The sequence below is a fragment of the Vitis riparia genome, chromosome 18 (genome assembly GCF_004353265.1).
Source record: "Vitis riparia cultivar Riparia Gloire de Montpellier isolate 1030 chromosome 18, EGFV_Vit.rip_1.0, whole genome shotgun sequence".
Lineage (NCBI taxonomy): Eukaryota > Viridiplantae > Streptophyta > Magnoliopsida > Vitales > Vitaceae > Vitis > Vitis riparia.
The window spans coordinates 32,807,757-32,826,044 of NC_048448.1; the positions used below are offsets into that span (position 1 = coordinate 32,807,757).

An 18,288-nucleotide genomic window follows, 5' to 3' on the forward strand; every position below is an offset into this window, starting at 1 on the left:
ATTATATTATTTACTTAAAAATTATTATTCATTCATTTTATATTTATTATTTACTATTAATATTCATTTTTCAAAAATAAAAAATATGTAAAATTTTAAAATATTATAGCTCATTGTTATTGTTGATTTTCCACTCTAAAATATAATTTTCATATTCGTTTGATAAATTGATAATTAGAAAACTTACTTATAAATAAAAAAAATGGAAATGAAAGCATTTAACAAGTGAACGAGTTTATAAAACAAGTACATAAGCAAGCTTAAAAAAAATAAAACTAAAAATAAAAATAAAATAAAATAAAAAAAGAAGGAAAAATGAGAGAGAGAGACGATGGCAAGTCTTTGGCGGAAGGTTCCTTTAATTTACTCGGAACCCACCATCGAGAGAGCGAAGCCTGGTCTAGTCTTCAGGACAAAAGCAAAGTGGGGAAGGTGGCCCAGCAAGTCTTCATTCAACGTCAATGCTAAAGGATTACAGCAAAAGTGATATAATTTGGCTGACACTTCCTGCTTTCTTTCATCAAAACAAGATCAACAGTCTATAAAAAGAAGTTTTATTCCTCTAAGAATTTAATCCTTCGTAACCCTCTTGTAAGTTTAGCACAAACACAATCCAACAATGGCTTCCACTAGCAGCCGAAAACCCTCTTCCTTTTCTACTTCTATTCCTCCTTCGAGTTATGATGCGTTCTTGAGTTTCAGAGGGGAAGACACCCGTAAAAATTTTACGGGTCATCTCTACCAGGCTTTAGTTGCACATGGAATTAACACCTTCAAAGATGATGAAGAGCTCGAGACAGGAGGGGTCATTGCAGAAGCACTCATTCAAGCCATCGAGGAATCAAAGGTTTTCTTTGTCATTTTCTCGAAAAACTATGCTTACTCGAAGTGGTGTTTAAACGAGCTTGTCAAAATTATTGAGTGTATGAAAGCAAAGCAAAGAAGAGTTGTTCCAATTTTCTATGATGTGGATCCATCAGAAGTGCGAAGACAAAGTGGGGGTATGGAAAAGCATTTGCTTATCACCAAAAAGATGCCAACCAAGAAAAGAAGAAGGAGATTCAAAAGTGGAGGATGGCCTTGACAGAAGCAGGCAATCTAGCGGGATATGATCTGCGAAATTATCGGTCAGTATAAATTGTCTTCACCTTTACTTAATTTAGGATTTTTTTAAAATTTATTTATTTTTTATTACTTTTAAAACTTGGGATAAGTTCTTCTAAAACCAAAGTTTATGAATTGTATGGAATTTGATTTTTTGCCATTTGTGATTTCTCACATAGATTTTCCTAAGCTTTTAGATTTATTTTGCTTCAAAGTTCTTTATAACCAATATTAATTAGGACAAATGTTTTTATATGTTATTTGAAACTAATTTTACTTATTTTAATTCTTTCATATAAAAAATTAAATAATTTTAAAATGCAAAAGTTTTCAAATAACTTCAATTATAATTTTCTTTTTGTTTTTCATATTAAAATCAAATATGAGAAAATGATTTTTTTTTTCAATATTTTTTTTCCTCTTTTTAGCATTTCTTAGAGGAAAGGGAGTGCCAAAGGGATAAAACAACTGAAAAATAACTTGTATCATGGATTTGGAAATGTATACCATTTTCAATATGACAATCATGTTTTGGAGCTTGTATCAAAATTTCGATATTCCACTGCCCTGCATTGGAATTTTTCTATAGCTTCTGGAAGTCACTGACTTAAACCAATACAAGCCACATTGAAATCACAAACCGATATGGGCCTCCTTTTGCATGTTGTATTGATTTTGGTGTTCAAATGAAAGTTAAGCCAATTCAATATAACATCTTTAACCCCTTTTCTTCTGCTTTCTTGGTTTGTGCTTTTGGAGCTTGTTTAAAAATTTTGATATTCTATTGTCCTGTATCGGAATTTTCGATATTGCTTCTGGAAGTCTCTCACTTAAACTAATGCCACATTAAAATGGCAAACCGATATGAGCTTCCTTTTGCATGTAGTATTGACTTTGGTATTCAAATGAAAATTAAGACAATTCAATATAACATCTTTAACCTCTTTTCCTTGGCTTTCTTGGTTTGTGCTTCCTCATCTCATCTTCTTTCCCTTGTTCAAATTCCTTTAGCCTTGAAGCATGCACCTTTAAGTTCATTGCCATAATTATACTCAAATACCACATTAACAACCAAAATGGGACTAAAGCATGATCAGGTTAAAAATAGGAATTTGCACTCCTATAAGAAACAAAACTCTAAGTTTTTATTAGTTGAGTTACCATGATTTGAACACAAATTAGTAAAAAGAGAGGACAGTCATAAGTGATGCTCAAATAAACAAAAACATTACTAAGGTGGTAAGCTAGTCTTGCAAATTGCCTTTGCTCTAGGAAAACTAGTCATTGTCTCTATGAACCCCCTCATGATAGAATCCTTCATCATAAATGGAAAGTAATATCAATCCTAGAGAGATGAACTTCTATATGAGCCTTCCAACAAATTGAGTAGCACAAATCAACAGAATCTTATTTAATTTTATATATTTTTTCGTTTTTTGCAACAAGTATACTAGATATAACAAAATGAAATTGTACTTGCATATGTAATTTAATACATGTGGTTTAATCCCTTTTTATTTACATTCCATTAACTCCTAATTCCATTTAAGTACTTCATATTTGTTATCTTTTGCAACCCATTGTAGCTTATTGCATATTTTGTTTTTCTTTACAATTGTCAGGTATGAGTCAGAAGTTATTGAGAACATTATTGATGATATCCTTAAAACGAGTCATCAACTTTTACATGTTGGAAATAACATCATTGGAATGAACCTCCGTTTAGAAAAACTCAAATCTTTGATAGAAGTTGAATCAAATGATGTTCGCATGGTTGGGATCTATGGTTTTGGTGGAATCGGTAAAACTACCATGAGCAAAGCTATTTATAATGAAATCTCAACTAAATTTGAGGGAATTAGCTTTCTTGAAAATGTGAGAGAAAATCCAAAGATGATTCTGGTCTAGTTCAATTACAACAACTTCTTATTAATAGTATCCTAAAGAGAAAAAATCCAACAATAAGCACTGGTCATGAAGGAATCCAAGTGATAAAGAAAAGGCTCCAAACAAAAAGGGTCCTTGTTGTTTTGGATGATGTGGATCAGTTGAAACAGTTGGAATATTTAGCAAGAAAGCATGATTGGTTTGGTCCAGGAAGTAGAATCATCATAACATCCAGAGATCAACATTTACTAAAAGTACATGGAGTTGATGCATTACATAAGGTTGAGAAGTTAAATCAAAAGGAAGCTACTCAACTATTTAGCCAACATGCCTTTCAAAAAGATCTTCCTGAAGAACATTATGTAGAATTGTCTAAGCGCGTGGTAGGTTGCATTGATGGTGTCCCATTAGCTCTTAAAGTTTTGGGTTCTTTTCTTTTTGAGAAAAAAAATACAAGAATGGGAAAGTGAATTATGTAAACTAAAAAGAAAACCCAACAAGGTTGTCCAAAATGTTCTTAGGACAAGCTTTGATGGGTTAGATGATTTTGAGAAGGAATTATTCCTCGATATTGCATGTTTCTTCAAAGGGCAGAATGAGAATTTTGTTACTAGAATACTAGATAGTTGTGGTTTCAATGCAACTATTGGAATAAAAGTTCTTAGTGACAAGTGTCTAATAACATTTTTCCATGGCACCATTGGAATGCATGATCTATTACAAGAAATGGGTCGGGAAATTGTTCGTGAAGAGTATCCTAGAGATCTAGGAAAATGGAGCAGATTATGGGAACCTGACGATGTGTATCGTGTATTACGAAGAGAGATGGTAAGAACTAATATATACGAGTTTCAATGACATATTTTTGTTTAATTAGATACATGGTGATATAATTTTAGCAAGGTTTTCACTTTTTCTTCCTCACTTATTCTCTACTCTTTTTTTAGGGGACCAAAGCAATTGAAGGGATATTCCTAGACATGGCTACATCGAAAGAGATTCAGTTTACTAATGAAGCTTTCAAATAGATGAATAATCTTAGATTATTCAAAGTTTATTGGAGTAGTCATCACTATGGCTTTACTAAAAGGGATTACAAAGTGTTTCTTCCCAAAAATTTTGAATTTCCCTCTTACGAGTTGAGATATCTCTATTGGGATAGATATCCTTTGAAATTCTTACCATCACATTTTGATGGGGAGAACTTGGTAGAACTCAACTTGCAATCTAGTAACATAAAACAAATTTGGAAAGGGAATAAGGTATGATAAATATTTAGTTATATTGTAGTTTTTTGACTTTATATTAATTTTGAAGTTTATGGAAACTTTATTTATTAAAATAAATTTCTTTTGTCAGTGTTTGCAAGCTTTGAAGGTGGTTGACCTAAGTCACTCAAAGAAGCTCATCAAAGTGTCAAATTTCTCATGCATGAAAAATTTGGAGACACTAATTCTTGAAGGTTGTACAAGTTTGCGCTGTGTTGACCAATCTATTGGAATTCTAAAGAAGCTTACTTTACTGAGTTTGAAAGGTTGCAAAAGGCTTAGAAGTTTGCCAAGCACCGTTGAGTGTTTGGAATCTCTTGAAACTCTTTATCTCTCAAGTTGCTCCAATCTTGAAATATTTCCAGAGATCAAAAGGAATATGAAACGTTTATTGTGGCTTGAGTTAGGTGGGACAGCGATAAAAGAATTACCCTCCTCAGTGGATCATCTCACTGCACTTCAATACTTGGATCTGCCTGAGTGCAAAAATTTGAAAAGCCTTCCACGCAGCATATGTAGGTTGAAGTCTCTTGTGAATCTCAATCTTAATGGTTGCTCAAACTTAGAGGCTTTTCCCGAAATCTCCGAAAATATGAAAAGTTTACAATGTATTTTTTTGTGTGAAACGGCTATAAAAGGGCTACCATCATCAATTGAAAATCTAGTTGATCTTCGACTCTTGGTACTGGATAATTGCAAAAACCTTGCAACTCTTCCAAGCATACTTTATCATTTGAGACATCTTACAACTCCATGTCTTGCAAACTGTTCAAGACTCCATAAACATCCGGAGAAGTGGAACCTGGAATCTTTAGGTAGTATTGGTTCGCAATTGGCTTCCTTGAGGGAGATATCTCTAAGAGGATCAAATATCCGCAGCATGCAAGGTTATCTTTGTTTGGATAAGACTAGCGCCATTGAAGAATTTCCCTCCTCAATTGATCATCTCACCCGACTTCAGAAGTTAGGTATGAGAGTGTGCCAAAACTTGGAGAGTCTTCCGAGTAACACTGGTAGGTTGAAATTCCTAGAAGAACCCAATGTCAGTGATCAGTCAAACCTGGAGACTTCTCTGGAATCACAGAGAACGGAATATCTTAAGGGGCTCAAACTGGACTTGCAGAGTTTTAAAAGCTTAGAGCACTTGTTTCTGATGGATGGAACAGTCGCCAATAATTTATGGCGCCTATCATCAGTAAAATATTTAGATCTAAGTGAATCCAATATTCATCACATACCTGATGGTATTACTGAATGTTGTAATCTGAAACACCTTATTATCCGTCACTGCAAGAAACTTAAAGAAATTCCAAAGCTTCCATCAAGCCTAGTATGGATAGATGCACGCGGCTGCACAGACCTGGGAACATTATCAACTCCATCAAGTCTTCTCTGGTCTTCTCTCCTCGAATGGTTCAAGAAAGTTCAGGTACGATTTTTATTGAAATCTTTTTTCTCTATGAATTGCAAAAGTAATTATATTCATTTCAATTTATTATTTTCTTTGCAATAAATAGTTCTAATTTACTATTTTCTAATTTCTTCTCCGGAATCACAGAGGATGGAAAATTTTAAGGGGCTCAAACTGGACTTGCAGAGTCTTAAATGCTTAGAGCTCATGTTTCTGATGGATGGAAGAATCGCCAATAATTTATGGGGCCTATCATCACTAATGTCTTTAGATCTAAGTGAAACCAGTATTCATCGCATACCTGCTGGTATTACTGGATGTTGTAATCTGAAATTCCTTACCATCCGTCACTGCAAGAAACTTAAAGAAATTCCAATGCTTCCATCAAGCCTACTAAGCATAGATGCACGCGGCTGCACAGACCTGGGAACATTATCAACTCCATCAAGTCTTCTCTGGTCTTCTCTCCATAAAAGGTTCCAACTTCAGGTACGATTTTTATTGAAATCTTTTTTCTTTATGAATTGCAGAAGTAACTATATTCATTTCAATTTACTATTTGTTTTGGTTCAAAAAATTGAATTCTCTTCCAGAACTTTCCTCCTTTATAAAGTTGTTTGTCACGCGTCTCAATCTTAGTGAATGTGGCTCAACAGAAAATATTCTTTGAAACAGAAACTTTCGTGTTTGTGAGAATACGAAAGTTCGCTTTCTTGCTAACATGGATGGTTCGTGTTTGCCTCGAATTCAATTCTCGTTTAGTGGTAAAATTTGTTCACTTGTTGAAGTTTGTCCACTTCACTTGTCCCCCTTTTTCTTCTCATATAAGCTTTGTCAAGAAGTTTTTAGGTGAGAGAAAATATGTTTTGTTTGGTAGGACCACTTACTATTTATCAAGTGTTGTTTCTAGAAGGTTCATAATCAAACCGATTCAAAAGTCTCATTTTCTCAATTATGTGTTGGTCTTCTAAAAATGATGATTATTTATTTCTTTATTATTTATTATTTATATTTTATTATTATTATTTTTTTGTCGGAACTTTACTTTATTTGGACTCAACAGGTTTTTTGCTTTGTTGGATATTTTGTCTAGATGGACACTTCACCTACACAAACATTTGGCCTTGACAGGCATTTTGCCTAGATGAACATTTTGTCTAGATGAGCACTTGCCTTGTTGGGCATTTCGCCATGGTGGACATTTCATCTTAGTGAGTATTTTGCCTCGATGGACATTTCGTCTTAGTGGGCATTTCGCCTTAGTGGGCATTTTGCCTTGATGGACATTTCGTCTTTGTGTGTATTTCTCCTTAGTAGGCATTTTGCTTTAGTGGACATTTTGTCTAAGTTGGCATTTTGCTTTGGTGGACATTTCGTCTTAGTAGGCATTTCGTCTTAGTGGGCATTTCGTCTTGGTGGACATTTCATAGTAGTGGTCATTTCGCCTTTGTGATTTTTTTTTTTTGAGAAAATCTAAGATTAAAAGTATTCTATATAATATATATATATATATTTTTTTTTAAAAGAAGTTTATACTAATTAAGAATTTGAAAAACCTTTCCACAAGCCTCTAACAATGATGTCACATAAAGCATGAGAAAAATAATAGTGCTTAGCTTTGATGTACAGAAAAATAAGAGTTCCTGTTCATGATTATTTTGTAAAAACCTACCCCAAATTTTAAAGTAATCGGTGAGTCTTAAGAGTCAATAGGTTTGAATAGATAGCTTTGTTAAATTAAACACTGCCTACTTGAGTGGAGGAAGGGGAAGCTTCTATTATACTTGTCATCCCCATCATTCTTACTATCATTTTGAGGTATAATCGAAATACAATAATTTCAGAACTTCAAAGGATGGTATTGATTTTCAATCCGTTAAAGCACTAAAAAAAACAGAGAGTACCTTTTCCAATGGCAACATCATTATTGATGGGAAATCTGGATGATTGACTCTCTATCAGCCTCTCATCTATAATCCAAACCCCATTTTCCATTATAAGAAGGCTCCTTCACAAACCATATTTGCACGGCAAATACCCGCTTTGTTTCGTGAAATTAATGGCTCAAACAGCTTTAACTGAAGAAACCAAACTCTTCCCTTTGATCCTTCTTCTCCTGCCTCTCATCTATCTCATCCTCAAGCATCTCAAATCAAAGTCTCCATCACTTCCACCGGGTCCATATCCATGGCCAATCATAGGCAACTTTCACCAGATGGGGAAACAGCGTCATATGGTCCACTCTTCTCACTACGATTCGGAAATCAAACTCTGATTGTGGTATCATCAGCGGCCGCCAGCCAAAGAAATTCTCAGATCTTATGACCGTAATTTCTGTGCTAGATATGTTCCTCAAGTGATCCCTGTTTTGGTCTTGTTTTTCCGGTTGGTTCTCCTGCGACTGTCAATATCCTTGTATCCTTGTCTGGCATCCCGATTCACCGAAACTCCAATTCATCGGAACTCCAATCGTTTTTTATGGGGCTTTTTGTCTGTTCGTACAGACGGCGCCAAGTGTTTTGGTTAAAAAAAAATTGAATTCTTTTCCAGAACTTTCCTCTTTTATGAAGTTGTTTGCCACGCGTCTCAATCTTATTGAATGCGGCTCAACATAAAATATTCTTCAAAAAAGAAACTTTCATGTTCGTGAGAACACGAAAGTTCGTTTTCATGTTCGTGTTTGCTATTTTCTTTGCAATAAATAGTTCTAATTTACTATTTTCTAATTTCTTCTCTGGAATCACAGAGGAAGGAAATTTTCAAGGGGTTCAAACTGGACTGGTGGAGTTTTCAAAGCTTAGAGAACTTGTTTCTGATGGATGGAGCAATCGCCAATAATTTATGGGGCCTATCATCACTAAAATCTTTAGATCTAAGTGAAACCAGTATTCATCGCATACCTGCTGGTATTACTGAATGTTGTAATCTGACAGACCTTATCATCCGTCACTGCAAGAAACTTGAAGAAATTCCAAAGCTTCCATCAAGCCTACTAAGCATAGATGCGTACGGCTGCACAGGTCTGGGAACATTATCAACTCCATCAAGTCTTCTCTGGTCTTCTCTCCATCAAGTACAATTTTTATTGAAATTTTTTTCTCTATGAATTGCAAAAGTAATTATATTCATTTCAATTTCCTATTTTCTGTGCAATTAATAGTTCTAATTATAACCATGTTTTGTAATGTAATGGTGTTTCTTGATTTTATGCACAATCTAATCTAATCTATAAATGTTTTCTTCAATGCCACGCCATTAATTTACATGTTACCTTTAACTGTCCAGCTTCCTTACAGCAACTACTGTAGGAGAATTATTCTTGGAAGTAATGAAATTCCAGAGTGGGTATTGCATCAGGAAATGGGAAGCCAAATAAGAATAGAGCTTCCTATGAATTGGTATCAGGATGACCACTTCCTCGGATTTGCATTTTTCTGTCTTTGTTCAACAATGCATCTTTCTTTGATTGATTGTCGTTTGACCTTCTGCGAGGATTCAGAAGAAGACATCAGGGACTTTAGGTTTGACTCCGGCTTTGGATACTTCATGATTGATGATAGTGAATTTGATGGACTGTGGGTGGAGTACTGTCCTAAGATGGCTATACTGAACAGGTTCCACTCCAAGCAATATGTGCACCTTCAGGCTTCATTTGTTTATTCAGGATATTGTGGTTGCGGTGGTAACGTGGAAAGTTGCGGGATCCATCTTATATACTATCAAGATCATCAACATAACCATACCCAGTTGGGTTTTTCATGACACCCAACATGATGAACACTACCTACCATATGCCCATGTTGTTGAATCTTCCTGAGAATTCTGGTGACAATAGATTGGCAGCAGAAGATATCAATGGTAAGTTTAAGAGAAGTTGTGATGATGCAGAACATGACCAAGCAGAGGATTGAGAGAACCCAACACTGATCTCAAGCTTCAAACTAAATCATACCACCAGGTATGTCGGCAAACCTTTCATCGTATTCAACCTTCTCTATCTTCAGTTTGCCCATTCAAGCTATCACGAAAATTTATGCGGACTATGTAACTGTAAAAGCTAGCTATTTTGTTTTTTTTTTTTCTTTCATTTCATACAAAGCCTAGTAGATTGATAAAATAAAAAATTTCAAGACCTGTTTAAAATAAACGACTCCACTGGTCTTGCACCATTATAGACTTGATTTGCATACCTCATGCATAAAAAACAGTGCATGTTTTAAGTCATTTACAAGCTCTACCAAAAATGTTTCCAAATAGTATCTCTAAAGGCTTATTGGTAAGAGCACAAACTCTTTATTGTATCTTTATTACTTTATTCTCTCTTTATTGTTTGTTGTTGTTTGGAGAATTAAACAAATATTGACACAAACCAGACTAGAATTGTTATTCTCTCATGCTTGGTACAAAAAGCCAACTAGTGTCACGAAATGTCTATCCCTAAGCACCCTTGGTAAAAATCCATAGGCCTAAAAATTCAAAAATCATTTGAATTAATTCTAACTCATAAACCACCTTTAGGGTAGTATTCCCCGAGTAATTATTTCTTGAGGCATAAACTATTTTCTAAATAAATTTGTTGTAGAAATTACACAAATAACTTAAATATATATGATATTGTAAGTGACTAATTAGTCAATAGGCACATACTCAATCTAAATCCTAGTAAGGTAGTTCATTTATTCCAAGTAAAATTCTAATTTTATTTTATTTAGGGCAATCAAGCTTAAGAGGAGAAATATTTTCAATTTTAATATTGCTTTGGAATGTATTAAGAGAGTGATTTCATATGTCCTTACCCATGGCATGAGTTAATTATAAAATTCTTATTATTGATTTTGCCAAACAAAAGTAGGGATGATAATAAGGTTGGTTTTCTGGCGTTGCCCTTCATTCACTCCCTAATAAGATGATTTTGAGATGAAGATAAATGAATTAGGAGTAGTTTAGAGAATTTTTTCTATTTTTATTAAAGGAGAGTTCTAGAATTGTATTTTTTTTCTATTTTATTCAAAGAGAATTTTAGAATTGTCTTGTCCTGCCTTTCCCTAATTATATATATATATATATATATATAAATAGAGAGAGGGAGAGCATCAGAATATGGGATGTAAAGTAACAGTAGAGCTTCCTCTGAATTGGTATGAAGACAACAATTTCTTGGGATAATTTGCTTTCTTCTTCCATCATGTTCCATTTAGTGATGATGAATGTGAGAATAGAGATTATGGTATTTCAAAATGTGAATTGACGACTTCCCAGGGTAGTCATTCTGAACTAGTGGATAGTGTATTTTTAGAGTCCATGTGTAAACTCTACTGTATTGGTGGTTTATTTTATTGGAGTACAAGCTGTGGCAATGGTACATTGTATCCAGCACTGTCGGTGACCTTTTTCCCTCAAATTGCAGATTCTAGGTAAATATTGGTCCAACCAGTGGAGGAACTTTAAGGCTTCATTCGAGGGCTCTTATCAATGTGGCAATAGCATAGACTTTAAAATGAGAAGTTGTGGGATCTATCTTCAATATGCCCAAGGTCATCATCATCATCATAATCAGAACCATTGGCTTCAGATGCTGAAAGAAAATACAAGTTGTAATATTAAGAGAAGCTGTGACAGTGCAGAGAATCACCCAACAAAGGAACCATATCAGAAAAGATCAAGACATCTCTAGCTAGTTTTTCAACTAGGCGGCCGTTTCACTGGCAAAGCTCGATCTTGACACTCCAACAAAGTACGTCTGCTCTCTTTATGGTTTAATAGAGCTTGTAGAACCTAATGCTATAATTAATTTTGGCAAAAACATCTTGACAACATTTAAAATCATAACCAATTTCATATGGTAGAAGTAGACATGGTCATGATTTAAATGGTCCAACGTTATTTATTCTTTTCTCCCTACTTTTACTTTATTTGTTTTAATAAATAATTTTGAAACTCCCAACCCTCACGTCAATTTAAAAGTTGAAAGTGTTGATCTTTATTGTGCATCTCTTTAAATCAAGTTAATAGTAAGTCTCTTTTTGGCGTTTAACTTGTTTTCTGTTAGTTTCAGTGGTTTTGCTTCAAGAATAAGGCATGGGATATGAGGGAAATTTTGTCTAACTGGAGTTCAAAAGAAGGCGAAAATGGATGCATCTATATCTGAAGTCTTGACAATCACTTGTATGGTCCAAGCTTGATCCATTCAAAGAGCAAAAACTGAACTTTGAACTCATAGAGTCCAGACTCTCTCTAAAGAGCTCCAGAACATACTGAAATTCTTTTTTGAAATTTAGCTATGGGACTATATATAGGGTCCCGGCTCTCTAAATAGGTCTGGACCTGATTGTGCTTTGAAGTCCTTTTTTCAGTTTGCTTGTTGTTATCTTATGCCTTCACATGACAAGCAACCCACACTACTACAAAAATAATTTATGGTGTCACTATTTATGGTGTCACTTTTAAAATAATGACACCATAGGGTTTATAATTAATAAAGGTGACACATCATATAAAAAATCTTCCATTGAGGTAATTAGATGATGTTAGTTTTATATTTATAGTGTCAGTTTTTGGGAAGTGACATCATATAAAATAAAAAATTTTAAGTATTACAATTCAATGAGCCTACTTGAGCCCACTTGAGCCCACTTTTAAAATTAATAATGAGGGACAATATATAAAAAGCCCATTGTTTCCACATGCCACCCATAATCCAAAAAATCTCACTATAGAAACCCTATATATAAAACCATAATCTTCTTCTACCTTTTCTCTCACCCATAGTCAACACGCTCACAACCGACATTCTTCACTTTGTGGACCTTAGGTAACCCAAAATCTCTTAGATCTATCATCTTTTTTCTTTTATTGACGTCATTATATTTATTGTTTCAACATCTTTGTATTATGGTTTTTGTGAACTGGGTTTTCTTGAGTTGTAGGGAAGAAAAATTTAGGTTTAAGCTTCTAGAATAGAAGAAGAAACCTGTAGATTAATTGATTTTTTTAATTTGAACCAAACACATGGTCGTCTCCTTAAAAACAAGTGAAAAACAAGAAAAAAGGAATGATTTTTAATATGTATTTGTGTGAGAATGACCAGTTTTCGGTATCAGGATGCCTTGTTCACGCTATGCTTTGTTCATCTAAAAACCCAACTCTCCAAAACCCTATGCTCTGTTCGCGCTGCCTCTATCTCACTCTTTAGTTTCCCCTCTCCCACTCTCCTCTCTTGCTATCGGATTGATTAGAGATTCCGAAAATATCTTGGATAAATTCTGAAATTTATTTTAGGTGGAGATTCATTAAGATTTTGTTCCATTTGTATTTAATGTAATTGATACATGGTGGCTCTATTGAATTTTTAGATACGGTATAGGTCGTAGCAGCAGTTTTCATTCTGGTCGGTTCAAACAGCTAGGGTTTGTTTCACCTTTTTCTTAGAGGGAGAGAGGACGGAGATACAAGAAACAATTGCCCCTATTCATCCCAGAGGTAATCCTGACCCTTAATATTATTTTTCATCTTCTTCTTCAATATGATTATCGTTTCAGCAATATAGAAATCTCCATTTAAATTCCTATATCTTGATGAAACAATTCCAATTTGATAATTTGGGCAGATATCCATTTAAATTCCTATATCTTGATGAAACAATCCCAATTCGATAATCTGGGCAGATATCCATTTAAATTCCTATATCTTGACGAAACAATTCCAATTTGAAAATTAAATAATTGCTAGAATTCAGTTTGTCCTGATATTTTATCATATGGTTCAGTGAGTAGCTCGGTGTCACCGAAGTCAATTTCAAACCCAGAATAGAAAATAAAAAATACCCTAGTTCAATTGTTTTCGTATTGTATAATTTTATTTTTATTTTTTTATGAATTTAAGTACTTTATATATTATAATAATAATTTTTATTTTTATTTTTTTTGCATAAAATTTCTTAAAGATGAACTTTTGTTTTTGAGTCATAAATTCAAAAACTAGGTCTAATCAGAATCTTCAATTTAATCCCAATTTTTGGAATGGAAATATTTGATATGATGCTTGAAATATAATTTAAAATAAATAATATAGAAGGAAAAGAAAATTAATATTATTTGTAAAGTGGTTGGCAAAAGAGAAAAGGCCATAAAGTATAGAAAAAAAGTATTATCTGTAACCTGCCATTAACATATTATTGCATGTGCATAAGCTGAGTTTTTTTTTTTTTTTTTTTTTTTTTTGTGGTAATTAATGGGCAGTCCTTGCTTGGACTGGTTTTGCTTAGTGGTATGATTTTAGTGTTAACTATAGGTCTTGCTAGAATTTAAGGTTTTTTTGTGACCATTTGAGCGAATCAGTTTTTTATATTTATGCATTAATAATTAAGTTTTTTTATATTTAAGATCTTACTTAACTTTATAAAATTGAAGTTGTGTCTTCCTAAATTAAATTCCTAAAAAGTTGTTTTTACTTTCCTCATTATTGTTGAATAAAAAAACTTTATTTTCAAAGCTTTATTCACTTCTTAATATTCTCCTTAGTATTAAATTTAATAGTTTCTCACAAATTTTCTATTTTTTGGAAGCCTTTGTTTTAGGGACTTGGCTTATCCATTATTGTGTGCTAAGTCACCTCCCATGTTATTTATTATTTAGTTATTTATTTATTTATTTAGGTGGAAGTGTTTTTTAAGGAGAGAATCACTAATTGGTGTGGGTATCTGCAAAAGAGATCATGTAGTGTGCTGCAATTTGTTATGTAGGTCATACATTTTAGAAGTTTTTTTTTTCCTTATTAATCTTATTGCAAAGATGAATGAAAACTTCAACCGATTTAGACAAAAATAAACAACAATGAAATTATTACAATAATGTATCCATTAACTTACTATATTTACTATTTTGAAAATGTTATTTTTATTAACAAAAAAGGTAAATACTTTCAACTTTGAAGTTCACAGGGTAAGAATATAGTTTATAGATTAATGTATAAAAATAGACTAATAAGTCTTCTGGTAGGTTGCTATAACTATTATTTAATCTTGTTATTTTACATGTTATTTTCACTAGATCTTTTTATTAGTTTGATTTTAGAGTTCATAGATAACGTTATCATAAGCCCAAGTTTAGTACTATTTTATTTCATCATCTCTATAGCTTTTATTAAGAAGTAAAATGTGGTTGTTGGGATAGAGTCCTTAAAAGTGTTACATGACATAAAAATAAATGGATTATTTTGATTATCTTTTCATTATCCTATATTTATGCATTATCTATGTTAAGCATTCATGCTTGGCATCTCTACGTGGTACATAACTTGGGAAATATGTTAGAGGTTGTAGTGAATATGTTTTCATGCCCTACAACCCCGAGTAAGTGACGAATATTATACTTTAATTTGAGGTTTTATGATTGATTTATATTTCTAATTATATGCTATTTTTGTTTTTAATGTTTTAGCTTTCATTGGGTCTTGGTAGTGATTGAGCCAAGGAAAATGATAGTCCACTATCTTGACCCTATGCATCATAAACCATGTGAGGACTTAAAGGATATCGTAAACATGTAAGATCTTCCTATTATTTTTTTTTAAAAAAAAATTACATTCACCTCAAACACATTTTTTTTTAATTTCTATATATTAAAACATATAACATTTAATGTTATGCATTCTAATGTTATTTTCTTATTTGATTTCAGTTTGGTGATAAAAAAACATATTCTCAAGTAGAATTCGATGAAATTAGAGGAGAATGAGCTACTTTTGTGCTACAACTAATCATTAATCATGTTGATGCATCATGATCACCATGCATGGTGAGTCCATTAGCTACTACATGAATTTTTCCACAGGTATTGTATAGTATTGCTTATTCTTTGAACAATGTTTCTATTTGAAAAAAAAATAGTTATTAGATTTGTTCATTTATGATAACGTTGATCCATATTTATTTTCTTCAATAAAATCTATAAAACTCATTAAATTATGAAATGCAGGTATACAATATTGGGAGGGTGGAATGGAGAATAAAAAGAAAGAAGAAGGCAACAAGATTTTGGGTTTTTAAGTGCAACTCTTATGTCATACGTTGTAGGACATAAACATTACTTTAATTGGTACTGAGAATTTTAGATTTTTAGATGCGACTTTTATGTCATTTTATAGTGAGTCGGTTTTATGCTTATGAAATAGAGGTATACATGAATCTTGGGATCTTTAACATTTCTAAATCATCTTTTGGTATGTAGGCACTCTTCTTTTTTAGTTTTGATGGGTTTGATATGTTGGACGTATTATCTTTTTGTAAACATTTGATATACAAATATTATTAGATGCTCAATGTATTACGAGTTATTCTATAAACATTATAGAAAAACGAGTTAAATGTAATATGATTGTTATATTTATGGACAAAATATACACATGTTAATCTTACTTGTTAATTCATAGCATTACAAAAATCTACAACTAAAAGCAATCATATCTTTCACAGTAATTTACAATGATATGACACCATAACTCAAAGGTGATGCATTTAATGTGACATCATAACTCAAAGATGATGCATTTAATGTGACACCTTATCATCACTAGAAATATATGGTGTCACTTTTGAATGCGTCACCATTTATCTGCTTTGGTGTCACTTCCAAATACGTCACCAATTGGTACCCTCTATGGTGTCAGTGGAGAAGGTGACGCTATGTTGTAGTGACAACCTATGTTTATGGTGACTCGTTATAAATGTCACCATATATCTTTTTCCTTGTAGTGCCAGGTTTCGGTTGTGAGAGATATTGAAGCTCATTTGGCAAGAAATTTGGGAGACTTATCTCAGACTTTTTTGAGAGGTGTTCTCTCATTTTTCTGGATCGGGTTAGGTTTTCTTTTTCTTTCTTTGTAATCTTCAAGATTGTAAAATGGTTGGAGATCCATCCACAGAGGAGCTCTAAGATCACATTCATGGCTAGACTCTCCAGCTAGGGAAAGGTTAGTTTGATGTAATTTTTATATAAAATGTATTGGCTTCAAATTGCACTCTATCAAAGCTTCTGCGTTTCCATTTCATATCTCCATTGCATTTGTTGCTTAAAATTTTCTTGCTTTGATATTTTGTGTTAACTGCTTGATGATACACCAAATGCTTAAGCATTAAATTACTATGATTTTTTGTATACAACAAATGCATAGGGCTTGCATCTCCTGTTATTTGTTGTGTTCATTTTGATTTAGTGAAACTAAAATCCTTTATTCAAAGTGAAAGAGAATTTTTCGTAGAAAATGAGAAAACATATAGGTTTAATATAACTTTATTAGTAAAATATCTCCATGGGTTCTCAAAGCTAAATCTATATAGAATCACTGTAAACATGATTTTATTTGTATTCATGCATGAGCTATGAATTGCCTTTTAGGAGTAACTATCAGTGGCACATCTTCCCTGGTGTTTAACCTCCTTGCTTTATAACCTACACTTTAGTTCCTTTACCTTTATTTTCTATTACTTTCCACAAATTCGCTACTCATTTCTCACATTATAATGTCCTCTAGAACTTCATTACCTTACCAATTTCTTCATTTTCTTTCATTAATGAGGAAAGCGTAATGCATTGATCAAACCCTCTTTTGACATCTTCTCCTAGGTCATATTAGTCTAAATAGGATCCAAAGATTGATTAAGTTTGGACCATTACACTCTTTGATTTCAAAAGATTTATCAACCTCTGAATCCTATATAGAAGGTAAAATAATGAAGAAACTATTTATTGTTAAAGGACTAAGAGCCAAAGAATGTTTGAAGTTGGTGCATACTAATGTGTGTGAGTCTTTTAATGTACATACATGTGAAGTGAATGAATATTTCATCACCTATACTAATATATAATTACTCTAGGTATGGTTATGTTTACTTTATGTATAGAAAATTTGATGTCATAGATATTATGGATCCAATACTATCTCCACTTATCATTCCTAATAGTTCTAGTACATGAGTGTCTTTTCATAGTGGAAGGGTTGTTTCACAACCAAACTAATTTTATGTATTTAAAAGAGTACTTTATGAGAATTCTAGTAGAACATAAGATCAATCTCATAGTTTATGATGAAGCCCTATGTGATGTGGATGCTTATCTATGGAAATAAGCCATGGAGGCATAGTTAAAATCTATGCATTTTAATCGAAGTTTGGAAATGTGTAGAAACACCTAAAGGAATAGAACCCATAGGGTGCAAGTGAGTCCACAAGGGAAAGATTGGAGTAGATGGAAAAGTTGAGATGTAAAGGACTAGGCTTATAACAAAGGGTTATAGTCAGAAACCTAGGTTGGACTAAAAGAAGGCCTTTTCACCGGTAACCATGCTCAAGTACATCACAATGCTCTTATCTATTATAGTACATCTCCATTTTGAAACATGACAAATAGATGTCAAGACAACGTTCTCGAATATGCTCAATGAAAGATATTCAATGCCAGCCACCTAAATAATAAAAAAGAAATGTGTTTAAAATTTATTTTTTCTAGCCACCTTCCCCCTACAATTTTATGTTTCCTTCACACTAATCAAGAAAGTTGAGCCCAAATATCCTAGCCTAGTATCAAAATATTAATGGAAAAGAAATCAATTATAGATTCTTTC

The 18,288-nt window shown here is 32.9% G+C and overlaps 1 protein-coding gene and 1 long non-coding RNA gene across 2 annotated transcripts; both read left to right on the forward strand.

The window, feature by feature from the left end:
* Window positions 1-610: 610 nt before the first annotated feature.
* LOC117905735 (disease resistance protein RUN1-like) lies at window positions 611-9,432 on the forward strand. Its single transcript, XM_034818615.1, is given in 11 exon segments — window positions 611-998; window positions 1,001-1,127; window positions 2,727-2,989; window positions 2,992-3,280; window positions 3,435-3,819; window positions 3,939-3,994; window positions 4,058-4,253; window positions 4,351-5,688; window positions 5,818-6,159; window positions 8,417-8,743; window positions 8,956-9,432. Coding segments are annotated over 11 exon segments (4,179 nt in total). The 5' UTR covers window positions 611-619.
* A 3,606-nt stretch (window positions 9,433-13,038) lies between these two features.
* On the forward strand, window positions 13,039-15,674 carry LOC117907942. Its single transcript, XR_004650091.1, has 3 exons — window positions 13,039-13,149; window positions 15,348-15,500; window positions 15,645-15,674. It is a non-coding gene; the product is annotated as an uncharacterized LOC117907942 (long non-coding RNA).
* The last annotated feature ends 2,614 nt before the right edge of the window (window positions 15,675-18,288 follow it).